The sequence below is a fragment of the Dromaius novaehollandiae genome, chromosome 8 (genome assembly GCF_036370855.1).
Source record: "Dromaius novaehollandiae isolate bDroNov1 chromosome 8, bDroNov1.hap1, whole genome shotgun sequence".
Lineage (NCBI taxonomy): Eukaryota > Metazoa > Chordata > Aves > Casuariiformes > Dromaiidae > Dromaius > Dromaius novaehollandiae.
Window position 1 is genome coordinate 7,835,524 of NC_088105.1, and position 25,573 is coordinate 7,861,096.

A 25,573-nucleotide genomic window follows, 5' to 3' on the forward strand; every position below is an offset into this window, starting at 1 on the left:
CACGGGTAATCGCAGGGGGCATCGCAGACCTTTTGGGGAGCGGAATCTCTCAAGGCCAACAGCACCTAGGTAAATACGTCAGTAATACCATGTAAGGCCACGATTGCCTAGATGACCATATCAGAAATACCAAATTTGGGAATGCATATTGCAAAACTGGGACCAAGTAAGCAGGGGCAAGTTGTTTATTTGAGAGGAGTCTGGGAAAGAGCACAAGGGTAGTGAAAAGGAGCGCTGAGAAGCGGGAAAAGGTTTGCAGATCACACCGTCAGTGCTCTCTGAGGGTACTCGCCAGACGGTCCTGGAGCTGATCGCCACAGACTGTCTCAGGACAACAAACCAAGCCAGCTGTTCTGACCACGCCACGCATGTGAAGCCCATCTCCACAGGCAGTAGGACCGTGGGGGAGAGCTGCTTTCCCTTGCTAGCAGGGAAACACCGGTTCGGGGGGATCGAGCATGCTGGTATCACTATGTCGGTGCCCGTTCCCGGGCCCCAGGTAGCGGCACCTTCCCAGCCACTGCCTGACGCAGTCACCTCCTCTCCTTCGGCAGCTTACTGCAAAGTAGATGCACCAGGTCAAACAGCAAAAAAGGCAGCGCAAAAATAATGTGCAGCTTTCAAGTGTGCTAATTAGATGCTTGGGGCTCCAAACAATACATTTTCTTAGTTTAGGCAAGATTGGAGACTTGCAAAACAAAGTCTGAATAATTCTTCCTATCACTTAGCCTTTACATCAAACTGTCATCTATAAAATAGTAGAAACTGTTATGGGTTCCTCACCAGGGAAAACTCAAAAACCTTAGGAACTACTGAATGCATAACTGGCTATCAGCCTTCACATTAGCCCCTGGCCACGACAACTTCGGTGTCCTCTCTGAAACTCTTGCCCCTGATCCAGCAACACTACTGCCCCTGGGGCACACACTGAAGAGGAATGTGGGGAGGAAAAAGACAAAGGAGAACAACAAGGGCTTTAAGCAAATTTCTCTTAACCTACCAAATTCTCCTGCTGAAGAACCTTAGGACTGTGATACGTTCCCGCTATTTGGGTGGGAAAATCACTCTAAGAAGGGCTCACCAGGCCAGGATTTTCATGAGCCACACTGGTCAGGTCTGAAGTGTTTGTACAGAGGAAGAAACTAGCAGCCAGGCCTGCTCTTTGTCACCTTTTTCTCATCTAGCCTTCTCCCCTCAATCCCTAATTTTACTCAACAGCGATAAGAACTGTAACAGACCTGACTCAGTATAATGGATATTTTTTGTCTTGTTACAGGGCTTTGCTCTCCTTTTTGCTTTTGCCACATCTCAGCCGCTACTGCTATAAGGAGAGGGGAAGGGAGGAAGCAACAGGAAAAAAAAAAGAAAAAGCCAGAGAAAAGGACAGCTTTTGCATCAACAAGAAAAAAAAATAAAAGAGAATGAGAGAATAAGAGAAACATAGAGGCAGTTCAGTTTCAGGAAAGACATCCCAAGGGCCGTACACTAGATTTTATACAGATGATGATGGAGATGTCCACAAATGGCTAAGCTGCTGTTTGAGAACTACAGAAGTGCCGATGACAATTAAAGCCAGTTCAGCTTGCAAAGCTATTTTTCTCTGCTGGAATACAGATTGAATGTCTCCCTGCCTGCAAAACTTTCCTCTCATCCCCCAACATTTAGGGCTTTTAAATTTACAGAAGATTTATGAAATCTGTGTCAACCCAGGCAAGTGAAGGATTTTTGGAATAATGTTCTGACTCAGATTAAAATAATCTATAAACCTTTTACACATCCAATGGAACTACTCTTCTTATTCTGTAAATTACATCTAGTTTATATCTGTATGACAGGAACATCAAAAAAATATATTTACCTGCCTTTTGTATCCATTTAAGATTTTTTCAAAAAAAAAAAAAAAAAGACATTTTAAAAATCCCATAAAACCTGGATTTACAAGCCCTCCATTATAGAAATTAAAGAAATCTGTTCATGATCCATCAACTTTAGAGTAAAAAACTACAAGGCTTCCATGCCACTCACTTCTAGATTAATGTTTTCAAAGCTTTTAACTCAGCTGTGCAATAGAACATTTCTTTCCATGTGATTTAACTGTAAAAAAGCCTCCTAAATCAAAACAGTAATTGGAAACTTAAGTTTTAGTTGTTTCTGCTCTTTTTCTAACCGTACTTACTAATGGCTTAATAACATACAATGACTTATGACTTTTATAACGGTGCCCACAATTTAGCAGAACAGTGCTATTTTCATGGATACAAAGTTCAGTCACATACTCAGGCCTCCAGATTCGCAGGACTTTTTGCTCCACTGAATTAAACATAGTTCTGATAGAAACAGATGAATTTTGTTGTAACAAGTACCTTGTCAAAACGAAATCGCAATTATACCGAAATTAACTTAAATGCAGTTCCATATTCTAACTTACTCTCTAACGGATGCTGACCTGCGCTGGCTCTGTCCACCACTAAGACATGAATCCAGCACTGCTACAGGAAAGGGAGACTAACATCTCACCTCAAAACCAAACAGCTGAAAAGCCTTGTGTGGGTGCTAATGGCTCAGCTCCAATTTACTTTCTGTCCTTTCCCACTCTGCTGTAATAGTTGGTCATTAAAAATAAATAAATAAAAGGAACCGTGCTGAAGAAAATATCCCTGTTTCCCCCACCCTCATCTTTGTCAAAATCAAACTGGGAGATAAAGGCTGAGTTGGAAACAAGCACTATATTTTTTCAGAGTTGTTGAAAAAATGACTCCATAGGATACAGAAACAATGTCAATATTTTTTTTTAAACAAAAAATGTTAATACAGTACATGCTACGGTCTTTCTGGAAACCCATTTAATGTGGTCAGTAATTGGCTTACCGATATATTTCTTGTGAAACACACTCATAAAGCTCCTCAGCAGTAAATTTTATACTGTTATTTATCTAAAATAAAGAACAAAGAATTAACATACTGATTTACCAAGTACAATATATCAATTAAATTTATACAGCTGGTATAACAATGTATTATCTAACAGAATCTCAAAGTTTAGACAATGGGAAAGAAAGTCATGCTATGTGGTATAAAAATCAAACAATACAAAATTCAGCATCACTTCTGTATATAATCAGAAGCACAGATATCACTCCAACTTCATTTTTAAACAACTTCTGGACAAATATGTAAGACCCTCAATAAATCCTCCTTTCTCTCTCAATTTACCCTTATAATTCTATAGCAAACAAAATAATGTCCCACTTGCTGACATCTATAAATACAGCAACCCTATAGTACAGGTTCCAAAATAATAAATACACGCTGTAAAGGAAAGGCCTGCAAATGTGAAATATGCAATATACTAAATGGAAAAATAACTCAATTCTACTACAAACATTCATTTCAATCTTAAAAATCTTTCAACATAACCAAATTGAAACTTCATGAGTAACTGGTGATTTCCATTAATCTCTTTTTCCTCTCCGAACTACAGTCAACAGCTCTTCGTAAAGTACCTAGTGCAATGTACTCTCTCTCTCTCTAAAAAATGACTAGGTCAGTGATATTTTGGTGACTTCAGCTTCAAGGACTTTTACTCCCTGCAAAGAGTCATTCATAACGAATGAGTGCTCAGAAAGACACACAAGCAACTCATATGCTGTTAGAAATTCTGATGACTTTTGGTAGGTACAAATCGAAAAGTGCTTTTTCATTATGTCTGATGTCTAATAAATAAGATCAATTCCTAAAAATTCTAGCTTAATGGAAGTATGACAGATAACTTCGCAACTACTGTAGATAAAGAAAAACCCTTAGTAGTAAGCGTACCTGATAAAACATTAAAGAAAAATTCATACCTCATTGCTTATGAGGAAGTTATAGAGGGTCCAAATATCTTGGAAAGTACTGTTTGGGGTCAGAATTCTGAAAAAGATACGATACATTTTTTTAAAGTAGGTGTTTAAGGACTCTATGAAAGAATTAAAAAAAAAGTAGTCAGAAAAAAATCTAATTACTTTCTTTAAACAAAAAGTAAATTCTGATCTTTGAAGAATTTTCCCTCCATCCATCTCTTTCCACTCCTCTAAAAGAATGAAATGAGCTTATCCTGTCTATGAGGACATTCTATGAAAGTTTTTCCTAATTAAAAATTCAACTGATGTTTTTATGAGCCATTTCTCTATATAAGCAGGAAGAAAACCACCAATAACTAAAAGCTTTTTGTTTCACATAGCAAAGCCTCTTGTGTTAATGTGGAGCAATAGAAAATTGACACACAATACAAAACTTTCCCACACTAGTTAAAGCTGCACCCCATTCCCTCCAGTATTCTAACATGCAGCTTGAATTTTTTTTTTACATAACATTTTTGCTACTTCTAATAAAACCCAGCCAATTACACACACAAAATTGTGAAGTGAAATGAGGATTTAACAGCTGAATAGAGGTGGCTGTGTGAAGAGCCAAGTATCACACGAAATACTGGTATTTTATTCACTCATAGACTGTACACGGCAGCCAGCAACAGTTCAGTCTTTCCCAAAAATCCAGTCTTTGCTCAATGCATTGCAGAGATACCAAGTGCAAAAGAAAGCGTTAGCTTTGGTCTCTCCATACAACATTGCAAGGTTATGAGAGATGTAAGCCCTTTTCCATAAATCCCCCAAATGATCCAATAAGGAAGCAATTCTCTCAAAAAATAATTCTCCTATCTATTTAAGCAGATATAACTCACTTATACCTCAGTGTAACTTCATTTGCATTCACTAGGGAAAAAAAGTGAGCATTCTTACATTATATTAAACACCAAGTAACACTTTAAATATATTAAGAAAATGTGATAAAATTCTGCCTATGTTAAGTTCTAAGTGTCTAAATAGATTAAGAAAATGACTGACTTTGAGAAAAAAAAATCTGCTTTTTTGGGAAGCTCTATTTACTTTCCCATGGGAAAGTACCCAAATTCTCTCCTCCCCTCCCCCACCTTGCAATTGTAAGCCTTTGTAAATGAAGTAATTAGGAATTGAAAAAACAGAAAAACAGAATCAGTTAAAAATCCTAGTTAAAAAAGGCAACATATTTTAAATAGGCTGGAAGATGGTGATAAATCTTAAATTTTATCATAACTCGCAAGTTGGATGCTTTACTTTCATTTTTACTTGATTTTACACAGAAATTATCACAGTTAACACAAATTAATCACATACTCTTTCTCCCTTCCTAAGATGCACCCTGATTATTTTTTCCAAAATAAAAATAAAAGCTCAATCCGCTGAGTAAAAGTCATCAAGAGAATCAATTGGCTCTAATTCTCCTAAAGATCCCTCAAATCTTCAGCTGCTACCTCAGTGAGAAAGCTATCAACTTTGACAGCACAAAAACCCAGCGCAGACAACTTGGCAAACGTCCTGGTAAGCGCTGGAAGCCTTGGCAACATGAACCGCATGGCGGCTGCAGTTCCCACTGGCTGGGTACACGTAGCCACCAGCCAGCAACCCTGTCCACACGGGACAATATATCAGCTTTAGCTCTCCCATCAGTCATCTACAACATCAATAAACTCGTATACCAAAGCCTGGGAAAGTGGGATTTCTGTTGTTGATGGGTCTTGTACTATTCTGCCTTCTATTTTATGCCAAAAGGAGCAAAACTTGTGTATCTAGCAGCTGTTTTCATAAAACAGAACACAGAATTGTATAAAACGTATGAAAGGTAAAATATTACTAATAACTTGACCGAATGTCATTATACACTGTCACATGATGCGGAAGGGCAAAACATGTCCATCAGTATATCTTTCCTGGGCGTTGGACACGTGTGTTGCCACAGTTGAACCGCCACCAGCCAGGCAAGTTTTTCTGTAGGAAAGATGGAGGGTGGGGGGAAAGAGCAGTGGGCTGGAGGAAGAACAGCTGTAATAATTACGGGCTTCTGGGTTTTACGGAAGAAAAAAGAAACAGAAGCTACTAAAAGGTGAAGGAAGAGACTGAGAAGAGAGTGGAAGGCAGGACACAACTGTGCTCCCCTTCCCTCGGACCACACTGCGTCTCTGCATGACTGTTTCTGTTTGCCTGATTTCTATCTTCCCAACCCCCCGGACAGAGAAGTGGCTACGAACTTAAAATTTGTCTTTACCTCTCTTAGGAAGATGACATGTAAAGAAAACCAGTTTCAAAGTCATTTTTAAAGCAACATTAGACCTTATTTCCAAGTTCATTTTTGGATCTCTAGTTTTGAGCACAGCTTTTAAAAAATCCCACTCTTGATTAACATGAAAGTGGCCAACACTCCACCCACATTTCCTTTTCCTCAAGCAACTTTATCACATGTTGTATTTGATCCTTTCCCATTGAAAGGAAAACTTTTGAATAGTTACTAGGGAAAGTAAACAATTTATATATTAAAATTTCTGAACCTTGACACTAGTTAGGATGCTACAGCCTTAAGGGTGATTCCACTGAAGTTTCCCAGACGAGGCACTGAACAAGGCAACTCTCACTACTCCTTGTACTAAGTTTTTGCGAGGACATCAAACTGGAAACCGTACTTACTTTTGTACTGGTGACCAAAGCATATTAGCAAGCTGCTAACATTATCAGCTTAGCTCACTATAAGTTACTAGACCCCAGGTGAGTGTAGAAACTGGCTGGGCTCCCAGTTCTTTGAAAATTTGAAGTAAAATGTGTAAACAAGCATATACGTAACTTAACGTTAAATTCTGTAACTTATTTTACAGAGGTGGACTGTCATAATATATGAAGTCTAAGAATTGGCTCAATGCATTACAGTATCTTCAAATAAAAGACATTTGTTGTTTTCAATGAACAAACATTGTTACATGAAGTTCTCAAAAGAATCTGGTGAGAGAAGAACTTATGTATTAACTTCCCCCACAAATTCTTGACAGGTCAGCATTCACTGCAAAATGGTTATTATTGTTTTCAACTAAATACGAACTGGAATACGAGTTCCAACCTTGGAATACGTTTTTTTTTCTTTGTAGAAAAATCTAAAGCACTTCTGTCAGCAGGGCAATTATTTCACACTACTGTCAACTGCTTTTAATAATTTTATGTTCCTTTCATCTCCTGTAGCCACCATTCTGCTTTAAGAGAAACTTTAAGAGGAGATGTACTGGTAGAAACCTGAAAATGTTTGCAAGCATATTCACTCTTAAAGCAAGTTGATCTCATTTTCAAAGTTTCTCTATGGAAAAAAATGCTTCAGCTACAGAAGTAGTTCTACAAAGCAACCTCTCAGTCAGTAACACATGAAGCAAGTGGGCTCTTATGTAAAAGTATTCTACATAGCAATCTGGATCTCAGCGTTATGACCACTGCAATATTTATCTACTGCTTTTTTTTTTCCCTCTGCCAACATTACATCAAAAGTATTTCAGAAGTGAAGGGTGGAAATCCACCAAATCACACTACCATTCCCATCAGCACAGCTATGCAAAACAAACTACGAATGACCCTGTGCTATGCACTTCAACTTTTAATTACTCCAGACTTCACGCTTTGAGCGGGCGGTGGCAAGGATGCTGGGTGACATAAGGGTTGGATTGCCACTAAAATACAACTTGTTCTGGGATGAAGCTATAAACTAGAATATGGCTCTGTGCAATGTTCTAAAAATATCTAGGACACCAGGCTATTCCGCAGAACAGCATGTTTCAGTAAGGACAAGGCAACCCAGTAGGGACACCAGCAATGGAACGGAGGTTAGTTATTGCTCTTGGGGGAGAGGGGAGAAAGGAGAGAACCAGGCTCAATGATTTATATCTGTTTGGAGTACCATCACCTCTTCTTCGTCTGTCTTCAGTGTTCATGAGTCCTATGTAATATCTGAGATACACTAAAACAAGTGCACACTACAGATAGCTTCTTAAGGTTGGAATAAATACAAACATGCATATATATATATATATATACACACTGTTGCAAAGTAAATATGATGTGCTTTGTGATGCTGACTTGAACTTGGGCAATGTCAAATTCAAACACTATGAAGTTTCACAGTTGCACACGACAATTAGGTAGAATAACCTAATAAAGGGTGGCACAGATGCCTTACATCTCCTTGAACACAAGAGAATCAATAGTATTTCCAGATATCTTTAACTTCTGCTCCCTGTTTCACAGAGAAGAGGACACCTCAAGCATACTGTATTTTCTGTTTTTAACAAGGCAATGATCAGAAGAACTTGCATTCTTGTTACAAGGCTAAGATGGTCAATGCACAGGAGTCACTGGTTTGAGAGCGCTGTAAAATTCTTATCAGGACCAAGAAAATAAACAAGTCTTTAGAGCTACTGAAATTTAGAGAGTCATGCTCCTTTGGTTACTTCCACCCTGTAGGCTAAGAGATTCTTCAGGTCCCACACAAGATCCAACCCCTTCCACCTCGTTAGCCAGAGGACTTCCCCAACCACTCAGAACATTTATTCACCTAATGAATAGATGATGAGTGACAGAGCAAATGCATACATAGAGTATGATAAGATAATCAGGAATGGAAGTAGATAGGAAATGGCCTAACATGTTTCCTTGCTTGCAGATATAGAAGAACCGGGAAACGAGCAAATCCTATTCAGAAAGGATCAGAAACTTAACAAATAGCCGAGAGAAAGTAACCTGGCACTGAAAGCAGGTCAGCCTGCCAGCCACTCATGAACACTAAAATACTGGGCAATGACAAGTAAAGCACATGGATACAAAGTCATATGAGACTATGCAGCAATCCCTCTCAAATCCGGCCAAATCCCCGTAACTCTTTCAAATCTCCGTACTTGTTACATACTGAGCCATTCCTCTTTAGGCCTTCTCTGTAATAGCCTGTGGCATAAAACGGATGAAACTGTCATAAAGCATTAACCAATTTGATGAATCCATGGGCTTAATCAGAAGGACACATGATTTAATTGTATATAAGTCAACCCATTAAGAACCCTGTTCAACCGTAAGCTCAGACGATCAGGGAAAAAAAAATTTGAGAAATAGAAAATAAAGCCTGCACGAGGCTTAAAATCTTGATAATTTAACAATTCTTCATGACACTGTGCTGGAATGAGGGACTCTGGCAGGTGTTTTTATAATGATCAGCACATTTTTGGGAGTTTTGTTCAACATCTGTCCACTGGGAAATTACTCATATTTTTCCCCCAAATAAGAAGTTAAGATCATGCTTGCTTCTACAGGAGAAGAACTTCAGATGCCAGATCCTAGTGCCACTTTGGCAAGATGCCTATTCTGCAGCTTTACAAGGTCAAAAAGGACCATGGCTTTTACGAGACTAATTCATTTATTTCTAGGGAGCCCTAAGAACTTCTTTGCTTTTTAGGCTGGATTACAGGCAATGAGGCTTAAGCAACAGTATTCCCTCTGCCCCACACAACGTTAAGTATTGGCCAATTTCAACTGTATCTTACAGAGAGAGGTCTTGAAATATTTTGGTTTCTTACAGCTGTCATTAGAACAGGCAGCTGGGTAAAGGACCACATCCAGACCTGCTGATGCAGCAGGCTGCAGCTAAGTTCAAATGAAATAGGAGACTGCAAAGAATCCACACAGGAAAGAAAATGCTGCAACTGGAAGAAAAGCTTTGATCAGATATTTCACATTTTCAGCTATATCGGACACGATGATTAAACTTCAAGACAACGCTCCTTAAAAAAAGATGAGCTTTGTAAATGCTGCTACTGATGCAAAGCTATTTTTTCTTAGTCAGTACAGGGATGTTTCCATGTTAGTGCTGACCTCTAGAGAGGGAGAAATTTCTCTGTACGGTCCCTCTCTCCAAGATGGCTGTTCAGACCTTCATCCGCCTATAATCCTGCTCTCAGCTGTGCCCATCTGACTGTGCAGCGTCATACTCCAAAATGGATTAGGGATCAGAGGTCAAAAAAAATCTCCTCTCCTCACTCCAAAAGCAGAGTTTTGTAAATTATGCAAATTCTGTTCTGCATCTTGTTTAAAGGGCACCTGCACAAATGACACAAATTGAGGCAGTAATAAGCTGGGGCAGTGCTGTTAGCCAGATCTGCCACTAACACTGGGAATATGGAACCATGCCCCTGGTTTGTATAAAACCTTTAAATGCGGTATTTCCAACATCTATTTCTTATTCAGACCAGTTCTGCTTATCTTGGAGGTCTGCACAAAGCCCAGCACCCCAAGGCTGAAATTTGCATTGAAAGTAATTTATCTGTTCTTCTTCAGTGGTTAAGAATATTTTAGGCTTAAACTGAATTTAAAAAACCAAAACACCCCCAAGCCCACAGTGGTAGGAAAGGAAAATGATATTTTTTGAACTGGAAATTATTCTTCCCTTTACTTCTAGAAGGAGACAGCTATGCAGGACGATTGAAATGTAAAGCTCTTACTTTAGAGACTTTTGGATAGAAATGATTAAATGACTCAGCAGTCTAAAGCAAGACAGACAATCTGCTAACTGGATACTAAGCAGAAGAAATCTTGACTTCAGTTGACCAGCCAAATAGAGCAGAATCAGTTGTGCTATAATTACAGAATTCCCAAGCTGTTTTTAAATTAGTTAATCACAAAACATTAATTCAGTTATCAATGCTATAGAATAAAGCATAAGCATAACATTTCTGAGAAGATCTTAAAAATTATTATATTTCTGAATTTAAAATGTTTGTGAAGTCCTCCTTCAAGTCAGTGCTTCCCAAATCAATAGCATTAGAAATTTATTAAGTACAAATTCCATTTAGATATATATTAGAAAAGCAGAATATTAGCTTACTTACTACAGTAGGTAACCTATAAATATTTTATACCTGACCATATATGATTATAAATGTTTAGGAGTATTTAACAGTATTTGCTGTAAATTGTGAGCTATATTAAACTGGTGTGAAAACAAAATTTTTTACTAGTCTAGGAACAAAATTTTTATTTAGTGTACTAATTAAAAAAAAAAAAATCAGACTGAAACAACTATATTACTTCACCGAAGACTAGACTTTTTTTTTTAATTCCTTACCTAAAGTAACTTAGGCAGGAAACATGAAGGCAGTAAATCTCCCACGTAAAATTCCCTGAAGGTGCATATAAACTCTTAAATCAGAAGTTATACTCAGCCAAAAGAAACTTCTGGCTTATATAAACCCCTACAGATATATTAAATGCTGCTGATGAAGCTTTCTTATCCTTTCAAAGGCTAATGCTAACATTCCCATCAAAATATTAAGAGGAAGATTTAACAGCAAAAAGGCAAAAGAAGTATATTTCAGAAGACTGATCACAAAAAGCTGTAAGTACAATAAGTACAATTTTCTATTAGCATGGGTGCGCACCTCAATTTCAACATATGCATTAGCAATTTTGCTCCAAATTCACTTTTTTTTTTTTTTTTAAACAGCATACAGGGGGAGATACTCTCGCAAATACTATTAGCCATTACGTCTAATATGTTTGCAGTAATTTATCAAGATGTGAAAAGAGAATAAAAAAGAATAAGCAAGTCAGTGAAAGAAATTAAAACAACTTTTGGTAATTAATGCCCCCTCTCTGCCATTTCCTTGTACTGGCTGAAGAGAGAAACACATCCTGCACAAGGATATCATGCAACTTAAGTACAGTCAAGTGTATTGCAAGTGTATATGTGTCCCCCAGCAGTGATATCCTCAAAGATATTCTGTGCTTAGAACTAGATCCGTAGGCATTAATTATCTGTGATAACTACTTAAACTTTTATTCTCTCTAAATATGGAGGGGCCCAAATATCTTCCAGCAGAATCAGCAGCATAATTTCTACAAATGTTCGTGAAAGCAAGACTTGGCACAAACCTGAAATCCCCTAGCTGTAGATATATTTCTGCTGCCTCAAAGAGCTATTTGAAAACCAGCAACATATTTTTAAAGATCAGCACCTAAGCTAGAGCAACTCGTTAATCAGTTCCAAATAATACACAACACAAATACAAGTGTAAACCATCACTGAAATCTATCAGAAATATTATCCAATGCACAACTATTTAAAAATATTTTAGTTGTATAAAACAGCTTATATAGAGCACACCACTTTAGAATACATGAAGGAGGCTGACAAATTTTCCAAAGCAGTCAAACCCCATTTCTCCTTTCCAGTCTTTGGAGCTTTATAAATATATTTAATACAACTGCTTTAAAATGTAAAGTCAGAGAAATATTCAGACAAATTTCAAGAAATTTAGCAATACAAATAGACCCAGCACTAATTTTTGGTAGTGTTGCATGCCTAAGAAACATTTCTTGGCTTTACAATTTCACTTGAAGTATAAATTTCAGAGGTTTAATGACTTTTGTTCATTGATAGTGTAATAGACATGAAGAGACAAAATACCCACTGCTGTTAAAGGCATGAAATAACCATTTCTTAGTCACTCTGAGTGAGCAAATCTCATGAACACGTTGATACAACAATAGCTGCCAGAGTCGCTGTACTTGAGGAAACAACTATGAAATAACACATATTTGTTTATCCACAGTTGCTAACCATACTAGCTGTTGTCTTCATTTCGGAGCTGAAGTACTGCAAAACATTTATAACATGCAATACTGTGCAGTGTAAGTATTCTGCTGCTACCAATTTTGTTACAGGAAGAAGCCAAGACGAAACTAAAAATCTGTATGCTATGACAACAGCTTCAAAAACAGGGTAAAAAGCAAAGGTCTTTTACTACGAGATCTTCCATGAAACCCCTCTCCCTCCTATGTTTTTATTTTTTAAAGATCTATATTTCTCACAAACAAGCTTGTTCTGGTCATCAAGGCAGTTTGAACAGCTGTAGTAGTGCCACAGAATTAATTTGTTTATGAGCAAGTCTAGCATTATACATTTATCTCCAAAACGTGATTGTGCTTTTCTAACGGTTGTTTTTAACGATCTGAAAGTCTGAATTTTTATTGCAGCTGAACTTTCAATGCAACTGATTTGTAGAATTTCTAAACTCTTTCACAATACAATTCATCTCTGCTCTAGACAGCAAGGAACAGAAGCTAACATAGAAAACATTTACATTTTAATCACAAAAAAGCTGTATTATCCCCAAAGAGTCAAACTAGGACTTTTTCACTACTTTTTCTCCAGATGCCTGTCTTTTTCTGCAATCACACCATTAGGTTAACCATAAAAATGCAACACACTGAAAAGCATCTTTTCAAAAATTAAGTAAAATACATATACTCTAAGCATAACCTTAGAAAGGCTGAACAACCCAGGTAAAATGAGCCTATCTCACTTTGCAAACTTCAGACTTTTTGTTCTGATACTGTGTATTGTGCCCTACAGTGATTTATAAATAAATATAGCTTCTGACTGTTTTTGGAAAACCTACTCAGAAGTTTCCAACTAATTTGAATAACTACACTCAGAATTAAAACAAAAGATTATCAGTTAGTGTCCCTGAATTTCTTGCTCCACGATGCCCCCTACTGCAAATTTGCAGAACGAACTCAGAGCGAACATTTCTAAATGAAACCTTTAAAGAAAGTCACTCCGCTCAGAAAACCATCCTAGATGTATAAATAGTCTACTTCAGTTCAGTGGTATACAAGAAAATTTTTAAGTGTATGAAATCGAAACTGTTCCATAAATGCCATTGAGTGTCAAGGTAATCACGAGGAAGAGAAAACAGCCTCTCTTCATTTCAAATACAGTCAAATGACAAAATCTGTTTACCTTTGCTACAAATATTCTAATGGCTGTGATCAAGTGTATCTTTTGTAAAAACAGATTGGAATGGTAAACCTTTTTATTTTTACAGTGTTCTCCCATTAGGGGAAATATTATAAATAAGCATTTTTCATTAAAAAGTCTTTTGTTGTAGTCACACAAAGGTTTTTTTTTTTTTTTTTTTTAAAGACATCTCTGTAACATAGAAATAACTGTATCATGAAACACCATATTCTTATTAAATTGCTGTCCCCCCCCATACCAGAAATCCTGTGGTATCTGTTGGGTGTAAGAACTTTAGGACTGGAATGAAAAGAGCTAAGCCTAGGAAAAAAGAACAACCTCCAGTTCCGAATGAAGAATAGTTTAAGTTCAAGTGAAAGAGCCCCAGTTCCCTGTTCCAGACTTGTGACATGCCAGACAAGTCAGATCTCACGCTTCAAAATGGAGACAACAGTACTTTTGTACCTGGCAGCACTGTTCTGATAGTTAGCTTAACAACTGTGATCCTTCAGAAAAGACTGTAACGACCATAACTATGTACTGATAATTTCAAGTTTAGAAGTTCATTACTATATAAGTAATATGAAGGATGATAGAAAAGTCACTTTTTCAAAGAATTAAATGCTTATTTATTAGATAACCTCTAATAGAGCTATAATGGTCTATAATAGAAGTGTATATCTCTACAGTTACTTAAAAGGCAGGCTGTTAACATATAGGGCAAGCCAAATAATTTGGATGCATCTTCTTCACAGTTTTCTAACCCATGTTTGTCAGTATGATGCAAAAAGTAGTGTGCAAAGTGACTTTTTTTTCCAAATCATGTAACTCCAGCCACTCAGATTCAGTCTTTAACACTTTAGGATGGCTCCTGACAGATACAGGAACTTCAACCGCAATTACAAACCAGTTCCTACAAACACTCATTGACGTCAACGGAAACCGAGGGAACTCTACAATCACAAGAGCAAAGTCAAAGACAATTCAGAGCCTTCTTCTGGAGCTGTTTCCTCATGGAATTTAGTCCGAGGACTAAATTAAGACTACAGAGGAGATATCTTAATCTTTCCAAAGCTTTATTTCTATTATTCTACACTCTAAAAAAAGAGAGGGAGAAGGAAGAGAGAGGGAATATTACCCCTCCAAAACTAAGATCCATACTTAAGAGCCCAGCTGACTCATCATGACCACTACTGCTGCTATATAGGTTGTAATGCATGAAAAACACTCTAGAAGTGGTAAGAATGAAGTCCCAGAACTTTCTGACTTTACTATAATGGAAATTTGCCCTAATTCCAGTAGGCCTGACATTAAAAAAAAAAAAAAAAAGTCTTCTAAATTATTCTAAACTCATGGAAAACAAGTGATAAAACAGAAAGTTTACTGCAAGAAATCTGAACATCTGCAGTAGTTTCTTATTCTTTTGTTACCAAGAAATGCTTCTAAACAAAGGTGATTCTCATTTTTTTTACTGAAAGTTACATAACAAAGCACACATGATTGTAATTTGGCATAAAAAATTATTACTTTTAAGTGACTTTTATGACTTATGAATAGTTTAAGTGCTTACCTACGAATTCCTTCAAGGATATCATTCACAGCTGCTATCAGTTTCTGCAGACCTAAAAAAGCTTCTTCAAACGAAGACTTTGCAGTCACAGTTACTGTGTTGGGGTCCAACTTCTGGAAAATTTCAACACTAATATTGGAAAGAAATAATGACAAATAGTTAATAAAAAAATCCTCAAAATTCAGGAGAAGCTCAGTAGGTACTGCATACATTATATTCTGACAATTAAAAAATAGAAATAAAAATAAAAGGTCAAATACAAACCTATACTACAACTGTTATCCAAAACAGTATTAGAATACATAGTAGAAAGAAAAAGATGACTGAATATGCTCTACACTTGTAATTCTCCATTTAAAAATTGCCTTGGACACTATATTCTATACCAGTATTTTACTTCAGATGTTAGTAGATTTATCATTAAACTTCACTTGACAATGAATCAATCTCTTCATGAGTGACCTGATAAACTCTGAGTAAACCTCTCCTAGAAGGAAAGAATTGTTAGGCTGAAGAAGCAAAGTGAATTGCTTTCCATGCAATTTTCCAAGTTGTTTCATTCTCCAGATTTAGCGGACAAGCTTGATACTTTTCCTGCAACAGCTATTTTGGCACCATAAGTTGCATTGCCCTTAAAAGGCTAATCTCCACAGGTGGGAGATAAGCAGTATTTTCTTGACAGCAGTAAGAAGAGTGTGAAGTAAACTATGATTCCTAAAATTTTATCCTCTTTTCACAGCAAGGTCCTTAGCAGATGACAGGAGCTAACAATTCAGTTGAGTTTTCATTTAAAAGTGGCACATTTGAGAGAGTTTTTCTAACAAAACTTTGTTCAAAGCCTATGTGCAACCTTTAAATGAATAATTGACAAATATTAAGCAACTCAGTAGGAGAACCAACTCTCTCTGTTTCAGAAGCTGATATATAAGAACCATTCCATCATACACTGAGACTATTCTCCTCTGGTGCAAATCCTTAGCTGACCTAAGTACTATCAAGCCAGTTCCTAACCAGTTTCAACTCAGATTAATTTGCACCGGTTTAAGCCAACAGGAGTTACACACTGGCAGGATATTCAAATGCTAGTGTGAAAATGGCACTGGCAGAGCTACTAATCACTATTAGACTGTTAAACACTGTCCTTAATAGAACCCAAAGATGGAGTTCCTCTGTGCTTGAAGTAACAAAGTCCTTTCTTTAAGGGGGGGGGGAAATCGCATTAAGATTACCAAAAGAAAAGGCAATATTTATCCAGGTTTTGTGTTAGCATACAAGAGCATGATGTTTCAATGATTTTTCAAGTAGGCTTTAAAACAAAAAAAAAAAAACCCAAAAAAACACTAAAAGCAATGATAATACAGCTAGTTTTTTTTCTTTTAGGCATACAATTTCAAATTTTTTGGAGAAAGGAAATTCATCACTAGATTCTGTATCTGGATTTTAGGGTGAAGAATTCTGCTTAATAAGAAAACTCAGTAATACATTTCAAGCCAATTTAAAGTTAAGAAAAGATTGAGTAGGCTAGTAAGCCTCTATAAATGTACAGGTTTGGGAAAGGAAGGAAACAACCACAAGAAAACTTACAGGCTTGAAATGGCTCTTTTTATGGACTAAGGTGAGATTTCCATGAAAGTCTCACGTTCACCCCTCTTACAAAGTTTTTAACACCATTCTCTGAGGCAACTTATAGCCACTGCCAGAAGAAAGCAGTAAACTAGACAGATCATTGATTGCATCCATATGACAATTTGCACATTCCTATTTTATTAGTGTGACAAATTAGTGTGAATTCTTTGCCAATCTTGATTAATTACTAATAGCTTCTTCTCCGGAATGGGCGGGTGGGTGGGGTGGGGGAGGAATCAAACACTTTCCAAAATACACTTGTTTGAAAATAATGGGAGGTTATGTAGAAATTCTGCATTTCTTTAGCACACTGTACCTGTACAAGTTTATTGTATTCCATACACCTTCCAAGACTGACCAGATTTCCTGGTGTCTGTTTTCTTGAGCCACATGTGTACTTGAATGCAACTTTTTTTCTTCACAGTTTTGCAGATTTGGTGTCATGGCTTCCATTTTTTCACATACAGCATTTTCTGAAAGAACCATGGTGTCTTCTGATAAATCCTGTCCAGTGTCTGATTTCACCTTATAAAACAGTTTAGTAAATAATGAATGTATTCAGTTTGTAACTTAAGAAAAGTTGCAAACTTTTAAATGTTTAGGGTCTTTTTTTTCCTTTTAAAACAATGCTCAAAAAAGCAAGGCAGATCTCTTGTAGTCATAACCATCTTTATTATAGTCCCTTTATCTTAAGCATCTCTTAATCTTTCACGAAGTCTTTCTTCTATAAGTATTGGAATTTCTGCAGATAGGAAACTGAAGCAAAGGGAAGACCTACTCCGAAGTTTCACAGGCATGGTAAGCTGGTAAAAACTAGAACTGCCTTCTCTCACACATGAAATTCATGCTAAAGCTGAAAAGAACTTTTTACAGATATTCTGACCTGTGGTTTTTTTCCCCCTACACAGAAATACTTTAATTCATTCGTCCTCATTATTCTCTTTTTTTACACCATTATGTATGGAATTAGGGATCAACACAAACTGAGACACTGAAATTTCTTTCATAGCATCTCAGAGATGAACCAGAAGTAAAAGCATACTTTTCAGAACACAAAACATATCAGCACACTCCCCATTAAATATCGTGAAGCATATGACGTACGCAAGCCTTTTCTTCATATGTAGGAATAAAGCTACCAAGACAATAAAAGCTAAAATAATATGCCCAGAAATAATAATATCAGACCAATAGGACACATGCAATAGAAAACTAGTATCAACCACATTTTTCAGTCACCCTCCTGATACTAACACATTTATATGAGAAAAATGTCTAGCAAGTATATTCATAAAGACAGATGCTTGCTATAGGAAAAAAATAAAGTTAAATTTGGCACCTATAAATTTTGAAAACACCTTCTCAACAGCACTTCCACGCAATAGTTTGTTGAAATTATGGGAATAGTTTAGAAATCTAAGGCAAGCGCGTAACATGAACTTTTAGAACACGTTAAGTGAATGCATATTGAAGTTCCCCTTACCTCTGTAAGCGTTTGATGGAGCTTACTGACTTCAGCATAAGCCCGAGGAAGCACACCGTTATAGTCTGACCTTGAACTGAAAGCATGCAACAGTTTTTTGGATTCCTGGAGCAAGACACCAGCTGCTGATGAGTCAACTGTTTGAGCTGATATTTAAACATTAAGAGGAAGATGAGAAATAAAAAATTTAGAGATGTTAGGAATAATCAGCCTTCGGAAGTAAATTTAGTACACAAATATGTAAATTAACTGAAGCATATAAAAAGTCTGGAAAATGGTTCAAAAGCATTAGATAAAACAGTCTCTAGAGAAATATTAACAACACTGTGTAGGGTTAAGACTTGCACTTTTTAATCCAATACCCCCAACTCATCCAGGACCTGGCAAGAAGCTCGATGGACATACCTAACATATTCCTGCAGAACAATATCCCAAAACAGCTATATTTGCTAGAGTCAACAATCTTTTAAAATCTCTAAATAAATCAAAGTTTTTCTTTTTCTTTCTTTCTTTCTTTTCTTTTCTTTTTTTTTTTTTTTTTGAAAACAAACCTACCTGCTCACATCCACCACATTAGGTAGACTTTGCTTCTTCCCAATGTATTTGGCAAATGCAGGTCAATTGATGAACTGCATAACCACATCTAATGTGGTAGCAAAGAAGGGGAGAAAGATTTGCCTTTTAAAAATAGTTCAGAGACTTTGGTGACCGTTATTAAACGTTCATGAAAACATTGTTCACTTGATTTTTTGCAGGCATATAAAGATATGTGAAATAAATTCTTAAATGCCTGAGAGTATCCATATATTAGATTTTAGTGTTTTTGTAAAAAAGTAGAAAAATACTGAAGAAAAAGCAGCAGAATACGGAACTACAAAAAGAGAAATATATTTCAGAAAGCATTTGCTTGACTTTTTAAAGTGATATTTAGACCATCTGGGGCCAGAGGCTGGACAGACTTGAGCATGGTTCAAACCTTTTGTTTGTTTTAAGCTAGTCACTGCTCAATTGCAGTTCACTTCTGGCTCTATACACAAAAACAGTATTGTGATTTTGTCACTCATCTGGGGAATAAATTATGGATATTGTCCAAGATATGGCTCCACTTGGATAATCTTAAACTAAAAAAAACAGAAGAGGATGGAATATAGTACTATTTAAACATACAGAGTACCTGCCTTTTCAGAGTGTCTACTTCTGTAGCTACAAAAACCAGAACAGCAAATTTATTTGCAAATGTACAAACAATTGCAAATTGACAAACATTATGAGAGATTCTTACCTCTACAGAGGTGTTTATAGAGATATTCAACGGTTGCAAGTAAACTCCTTGGCACAACATAACCAAAAACAGCCACCCAGTGTTTTTTGTAACACTGCAGCAAGCTTGCTAATGTCCATGGTGGCTTCAGATACAGTATCTGAAAAATAGTATGTTTAAAAATGTGAAGCCTGATTTTCATATACACATATTCCTATACATTTTAAACCTGCTTTCTTCTTTAATGTCTGTTGTCATTTGTGCTCGCTGAAATAGTATTCCAAAGGTTCCTAAGAAATGAGATTTATTCAGATTTTAGTAAGTCTATCTATTAAAAAAATTATTTGATTCAGCAGCAGCATGGGTTACACAGAGATGTTCACCTAGAAGTATGCACTGTACTACAATAATTCTTAATATCTTCATGATTTTTGGGTTCCCCTTTTCTCAAATAATCCAAATATACTTCAGTAATCTCTCAAAGCAGTTTAATTTATTACTCACGTACAAGAGCCAGAACAATAGTAAATATGCCTTTGGTTATCTAGTACTGTTAAAAAAGCAAATAAACCTTATTTTGCATAGCTGTGACTATACATAAAGTAATACATAAAAACACAATTTATTACTATCAAGTGAAGTCAGAATTTGGAAAGATGTTAACCAGAATCAAGTTAATCAAAAGTGCCTAAAAGCTAGCGAGCTAATCAAAGCTCCATTCTGTGACACAGGAATCATCCTACTCAAGTGATTTTTCTTATTTTTTGGAAAGCCACAGAGGCTTATTTTTGCAGTAATACTTCTTACTGACCTTTACCAATTATAAAACAGAATATCAACTGAAGCATGGATAATTTGAAACTGCAGTTTATCAGAGTATTTATTTTCTGTTAGCAATACTTTTTAAAGTGTGAGTGTTTGGAGATCCTGGTTATACATGATTATTTCCAAGGAAAGTAGTTCTATTGCAGATGAACTGTTTACAGTTTTATCCATGTGGTATCTCTCCCATCACAACAGATGGCTTTAGAAGTGCTTGCAACAACCATGCCTCACTATTATATAGAGCTTTATGGAACAACTTCCTGGAGGACATATTTACAATGCAGAAGCAAAATTTACAAGGTCAAGAGAAACAAAAACCACACACTGTAATTTCGAGAAAGTGACCACTTTCAAAGTTGACCTTGCATATGAAATCATACAGCAATTACCTTCAATGATAGGCAAAAGTATAAATGATAGAATATCCCCAAAATCCCTTTGGTTTAAACCACAGCACAGGAAAAAGTTAGCTATTTCTAACCTTTTCCACAAATTTCCCTGCACAGTTTGAGAAGATACATATTCTGAATCTTGTTACTTTACGTAAAAATGATAATAACTGCTTCATAAAAAAACATTCTTAAATAAAGCTAAATCAATAATAGCAAAATGTTTCAAGTTCTCCAATACTTAAGTGCTTTAACCATACTAGAAAAGTACAAGTCTAGATGTAATGTAATTAATACAAAGAGTTCTGAAAATTCACACTGAACTACCAAGACTTCTATTACTGTATTACTAAAGGAGTGCATAGTCATTACTGGTCAAATAGAATAATCTTGTTATAAAACAAAATAGTATAACTGAACACTCTGTTATGTTAGTTGTATGTTACATGACTACACGGTTCTGTTTAGCACAGGTATTAACACCATAAAAGCACCAAGGCCACTTAAACCTCTTAATATTTGAAATATCAAACAAGAAAACATAAGAAACCACCTCCATCCACAGGTTTCCAAACGCAATTTTCATTTCAGTCTCCAAAATACAAGATAAAGCTTCTCCTAAGTTCTTTTCAAGGTCTGGAAGTATACTTGGGAATTGAGCAGTAATATTAGCATCTCTTCCTTCTGTTTTCAGGAATTCTGTATCTGTGAAAAAAAGATATTTATTGTAACTGTTTCTATATCTAATTTATGTTGACAGTACACAAATTACTTGTTCTATAAATAAAGGTAAAAGGAAAGACAGGCTGCCTTTCTACATTATGTTATAAAGCAAATGGGCTACAACTAATTAGGTTTCAAGTATTTCTAGTTATACCCACTTGTACTATGAGTATTTTTAATTATGAGCTGCTAACCGAGAAGATACGATTTCCCCAGAGCATTATTCATTTGTGATCTTACTCCACATTTTTTCTTTGCCTTTAAATAACTTTGATTATATACCACCAGTGGGATTATTACAAAGTATAATGAAATCACTTCTTACACCTATTTAATACAAACAGCTGTATTTGCATCTTTAGAAACATGAACAGACAACCCAGAAATCAAGTTCTACTGCTTGGGATGCCAGTAAAGCTATCATTATAAAACACAAAAGAGTGATCTTAGCATACAAAATTTGGCAACTAATAAGAGTGGGACCCAAACTGGCTCAAGCAGGAAAAAAACTCTTTTCAGTCCAAAGATGCTGAGGACACCTTTTAAATGGCTATATAAACACAGGAAATCCATGCTGTGTTTTCCTATAAACAAAAATATGTAAAATTCTAGGAAATTCAAATATTAAGAGACACATTTTAATAAATATCTCAAACTTTCAGAAGAATGCTCCAAACACAATGCATACCTAAGGATTCAAAGTATATGAAAACTGAGGTAATAATGGAGACTATTCTCCCTCCCCTACATTGATTACTATATATATATATATATATATATGCTGGCTTTTGAGATGTGCCTATTAAGCAAACTTACCACATTTTGACTGTTGCAGGTCAACACAATTCTGGTGCCTGTTTATGTTCAGATTCTGTAGAGCAGTAACCAAGTCTGCTTTGCAGAATGCCTTTACCTCACTCACAATGGCTTTATTGCACAAATTTTTATCATCCCTAGAAGAGAATTAACTTGTGACATAAAACTGACATGGCTACATATTAAATAATTAAGTTACATATTAAGTAATACACTAAAAATTTGTCTTCAGCAAACTTATTTTGTGAGCTTCATTATATGCAAAGTTTTCTTTCTCAAGCAATCAGAATCAGTTCAAAAAGTGAGACCAGAAAATTAACCAAAGCAGCTATTCTGAAAAATATAAAAACATACTAAAAAACATGCTCCAGGCTTGTTTTAAGAAAAAACAATTATAAATACTACAGTAACGATGCCCAGTTGCTATCATCTTAGGGTGCCAATGAGGCAGTGCTGGTAAGTAATATCTTATTAGACTGACATTATAAAACCTAGTTTTACAAACCTAGTCTTACTGTCCTACTGGCCAAATTGTTGTCACAGATGCTGCCCTGAGGTGTGTACTACTCCAGAACTACTACAAATGCACGGTACAAAGTTGGATTCTAATACTATCTCCAAATTCCAGTTGCTTATGTTGATGTAGGAAAGGATAAAGGGATTTTCAGATGAAGAACACTTAAGTAACCTCCTGCTCTGTTTTCAGAGAAATCTAAAACCATTATGGACAACCATACCCATGCTGTGATTGTGATACCCACCTACTGAAATAGTACTGGAAATGGTTTTTAGCAAAGACCAAATAAAGCTGTTGACAGCCAGGGAATACTAGCCCTTTAAAAACTAGCTTCACATGCCTTGTATCAAACCAAGAATCAACTCTCAAAAGTCAACTCTCACTCTCACTGAACAAAAGCAGAGGCAAATCTATCTTCACCTTCCCTCCTCCTAAGATTAACAATCATCAATGTTTATCTCTCTCCCCAAAACAGGTGGGCAGAAACCAAATATAACTGGATCTCAATCATTAATAAAATTACTTTCTCAATTTCATAACTCCAATAATTTTTTTATTAAGAAATTGGAATAAAATCCAAGAAAACTATACTTTAAAAATTTTTACATTGAAGCTTGAATAAACTTACTTCTACTTTAGGCCTCATGCACAGGAAGGTGACCAAGTCTACAACCTTTATGTTTTATTACAACCTTCTACTCTAAGTTTTAAGAGGGTGCCTACCTCTCAAAAAGATTATTTTGGAAGCAGCTCTTCATTTTAAGATAAGATTTGAAAATGCCATGTTTAGCAGGAGACTACCTTATACCTCATAACAGACCTAGAAACACACAGGAACTCACGTGCAAAGTATGACAACAGCTTGAGGAAAGAGGTTCTGATACTGCAGACAACATTGTAAAACACGATCATCATTGTTCTCGTCACTCAGGCCATCTGCAAGTTTAGTTAAGACAGTGCTGACATGTTCAGAAGGAACCCAGCATATGAAATACTTCAGTGCAGTCATGGTACTGTCTTTAGATGTAACACTCCTCAAACAAGGACAGAGAAGTGTAATCCAAGCACAAATCTGAGCTTTGAGTTCTTAATTACTACTCTACTCAGAAATGCTATTATTTTGCTGGAAAACTAGTGAGCCACGTATGAATTTCAGGGAATGTTACGCTTTCTGACCACAAAGTCAAATAGCAAAAACGCACAATATATCCTTAGCTTGTAGATGAAGTAGCTAGATGAAATCAGACTAAGCAATTCCCTACTTACCAACTCAACAGATGCAGCTCAAACTGAGAAACAATTGATTAAACAACAGTGAACAGAGCACTAATGTGAAGAAAGCATTTGCATACTAAAGCCTTGGATATGCTCTGAAGCCTGCTGGAAGCTACCAGCCAATTTTAAGAAGCAAACTGCAAAGTCAGAGTGACGACTGTATCAAACTCAAAATGTAGCACTAAGGCTCACCCTAAGTGAACTGCAAGGATTAGAGTACCTGAAGCACATTGACTGTGCGTAACTTACATATTTTTTGAGAGGCAAGCTGCATGGATTGCCCCCACAGCTTTGAATCTTGGTTTTTAAGACACATGTAGATGAACTGGACTGCAGGGATAGCTTTGTCCCGAACGTGTTGTAACATTTTCCCCTTCTTCAAGTTGTCTAGTTCTTGTAGAACAACCCAGGGAATTATCAATGCAAGTCTGCCAACACCTTGTATGAAGGGGGGGGGGGGGGGAGAAATTCAAAGAGCTAAGTGAAATAGCACACTTAACATTTAACATTTACTTAGCACAGTTAGCATTTAATTCAAACATCATATTTATGTAAGCTAGCACTTATCTATTTTGCCAACAGTTGTCATATTCTGTGCTCAAGAGTACCTAGCATTAAGAAAAATGAACGGTTACAAAAAAGACAAAGTTCCCTGTTCCTAATCTAATCTCAAACTGGTACTCCACTGGTTACAGGTAAAAATGACAATATTAATCAAATAGAAGGAACAAACAATTTTGATCAGCAGAATACCTTGACAACTTTGTGTAGTAATATTATAAAGTATATTTACAGCAATTAACATTCTGTCACACATGCTGCAAGATGTTAAAGCAACGTGATGGCAGCAGAAAAAAATGGGATGATAACACATGAATGACCACCACAGTCACTATGCAAAACCAACCCTTAACTAAAGTGAGCAATGGTTTGTGCTAATTGCCAGCCAATATTCCTGTGTGAGGAACAGGAAGCACTGATATTGGATCAAGGCTTTATTCATTAGAATTTCTGTGACCATGTATGATTTGAACTTCAAAACTCTTATAAATGAAATACACGGTAAATTAGAATTTAACAGTTCTGTTTTGTTGGTCCATCCAAGACAAACACTTCACTTTTTTTTTTTTTTTTTTCCTTCCACTCACATGGCAAGAATACTATTCAAAAAAATATACACCAACATCCATCTGCTTTACAGTAAATAGGGCAGGAGTCAGCAACCTTTTGAACCTTTCGCGTACAGGATCCAGTGCAGGACCAAAAATTGGGAGCAGCAATATCCTAAAAAAAGGCATCTGAGAGAGACAGCAGCTCCCAGTTTACACAATACACACCATGCATAATTTGGGAAAGAAAAATACAGTCTGACACACTCTTGAAAACTACTGGGACTCTTGTTAAGGTTATTTACCTG

At 36.3% G+C, this 25,573-nt stretch overlaps 1 protein-coding gene across 5 annotated transcripts in view; it reads right to left on the reverse strand.

Annotated features, from left to right (window-relative positions):
* The window catches only part of SWT1 (SWT1 RNA endoribonuclease homolog), a 39,239-nt gene that overhangs the window by 4,616 nt on the left and 9,050 nt on the right, over window positions 1-25,573 (reverse strand). For 3 of the 5 annotated variants that reach the window (XM_064515554.1, XM_064515557.1, XM_064515556.1), the window contains exons 9-18: window positions 24,406-24,594; window positions 23,724-23,817; window positions 22,365-22,501; window positions 21,379-21,530; window positions 19,633-19,771; window positions 18,351-18,496; window positions 17,184-17,392; window positions 15,242-15,370; window positions 3,846-3,912; window positions 2,869-2,933 (exon numbers count right to left, since the gene is read on the reverse strand). In XM_064515554.1, the coding sequence (XP_064371624.1) occupies window positions 2,869-2,933; window positions 3,846-3,912; window positions 15,242-15,370; window positions 17,184-17,392; window positions 18,351-18,496; window positions 19,633-19,771; window positions 21,379-21,530; window positions 22,365-22,501; window positions 23,724-23,817; window positions 24,406-24,594 (1,327 nt within the window). Of the gene's footprint in view, window positions 1-2,868; window positions 2,934-3,845; window positions 3,913-15,241; window positions 15,371-17,183; window positions 17,393-18,350; window positions 18,497-19,632; window positions 19,772-21,378; window positions 21,531-22,364; window positions 22,502-23,723; window positions 23,818-24,405; window positions 24,595-25,573 lie in introns of those variants that run through there. The other 2 variants (XM_064515558.1, XM_064515559.1) reach the window with 2 other exon arrangements.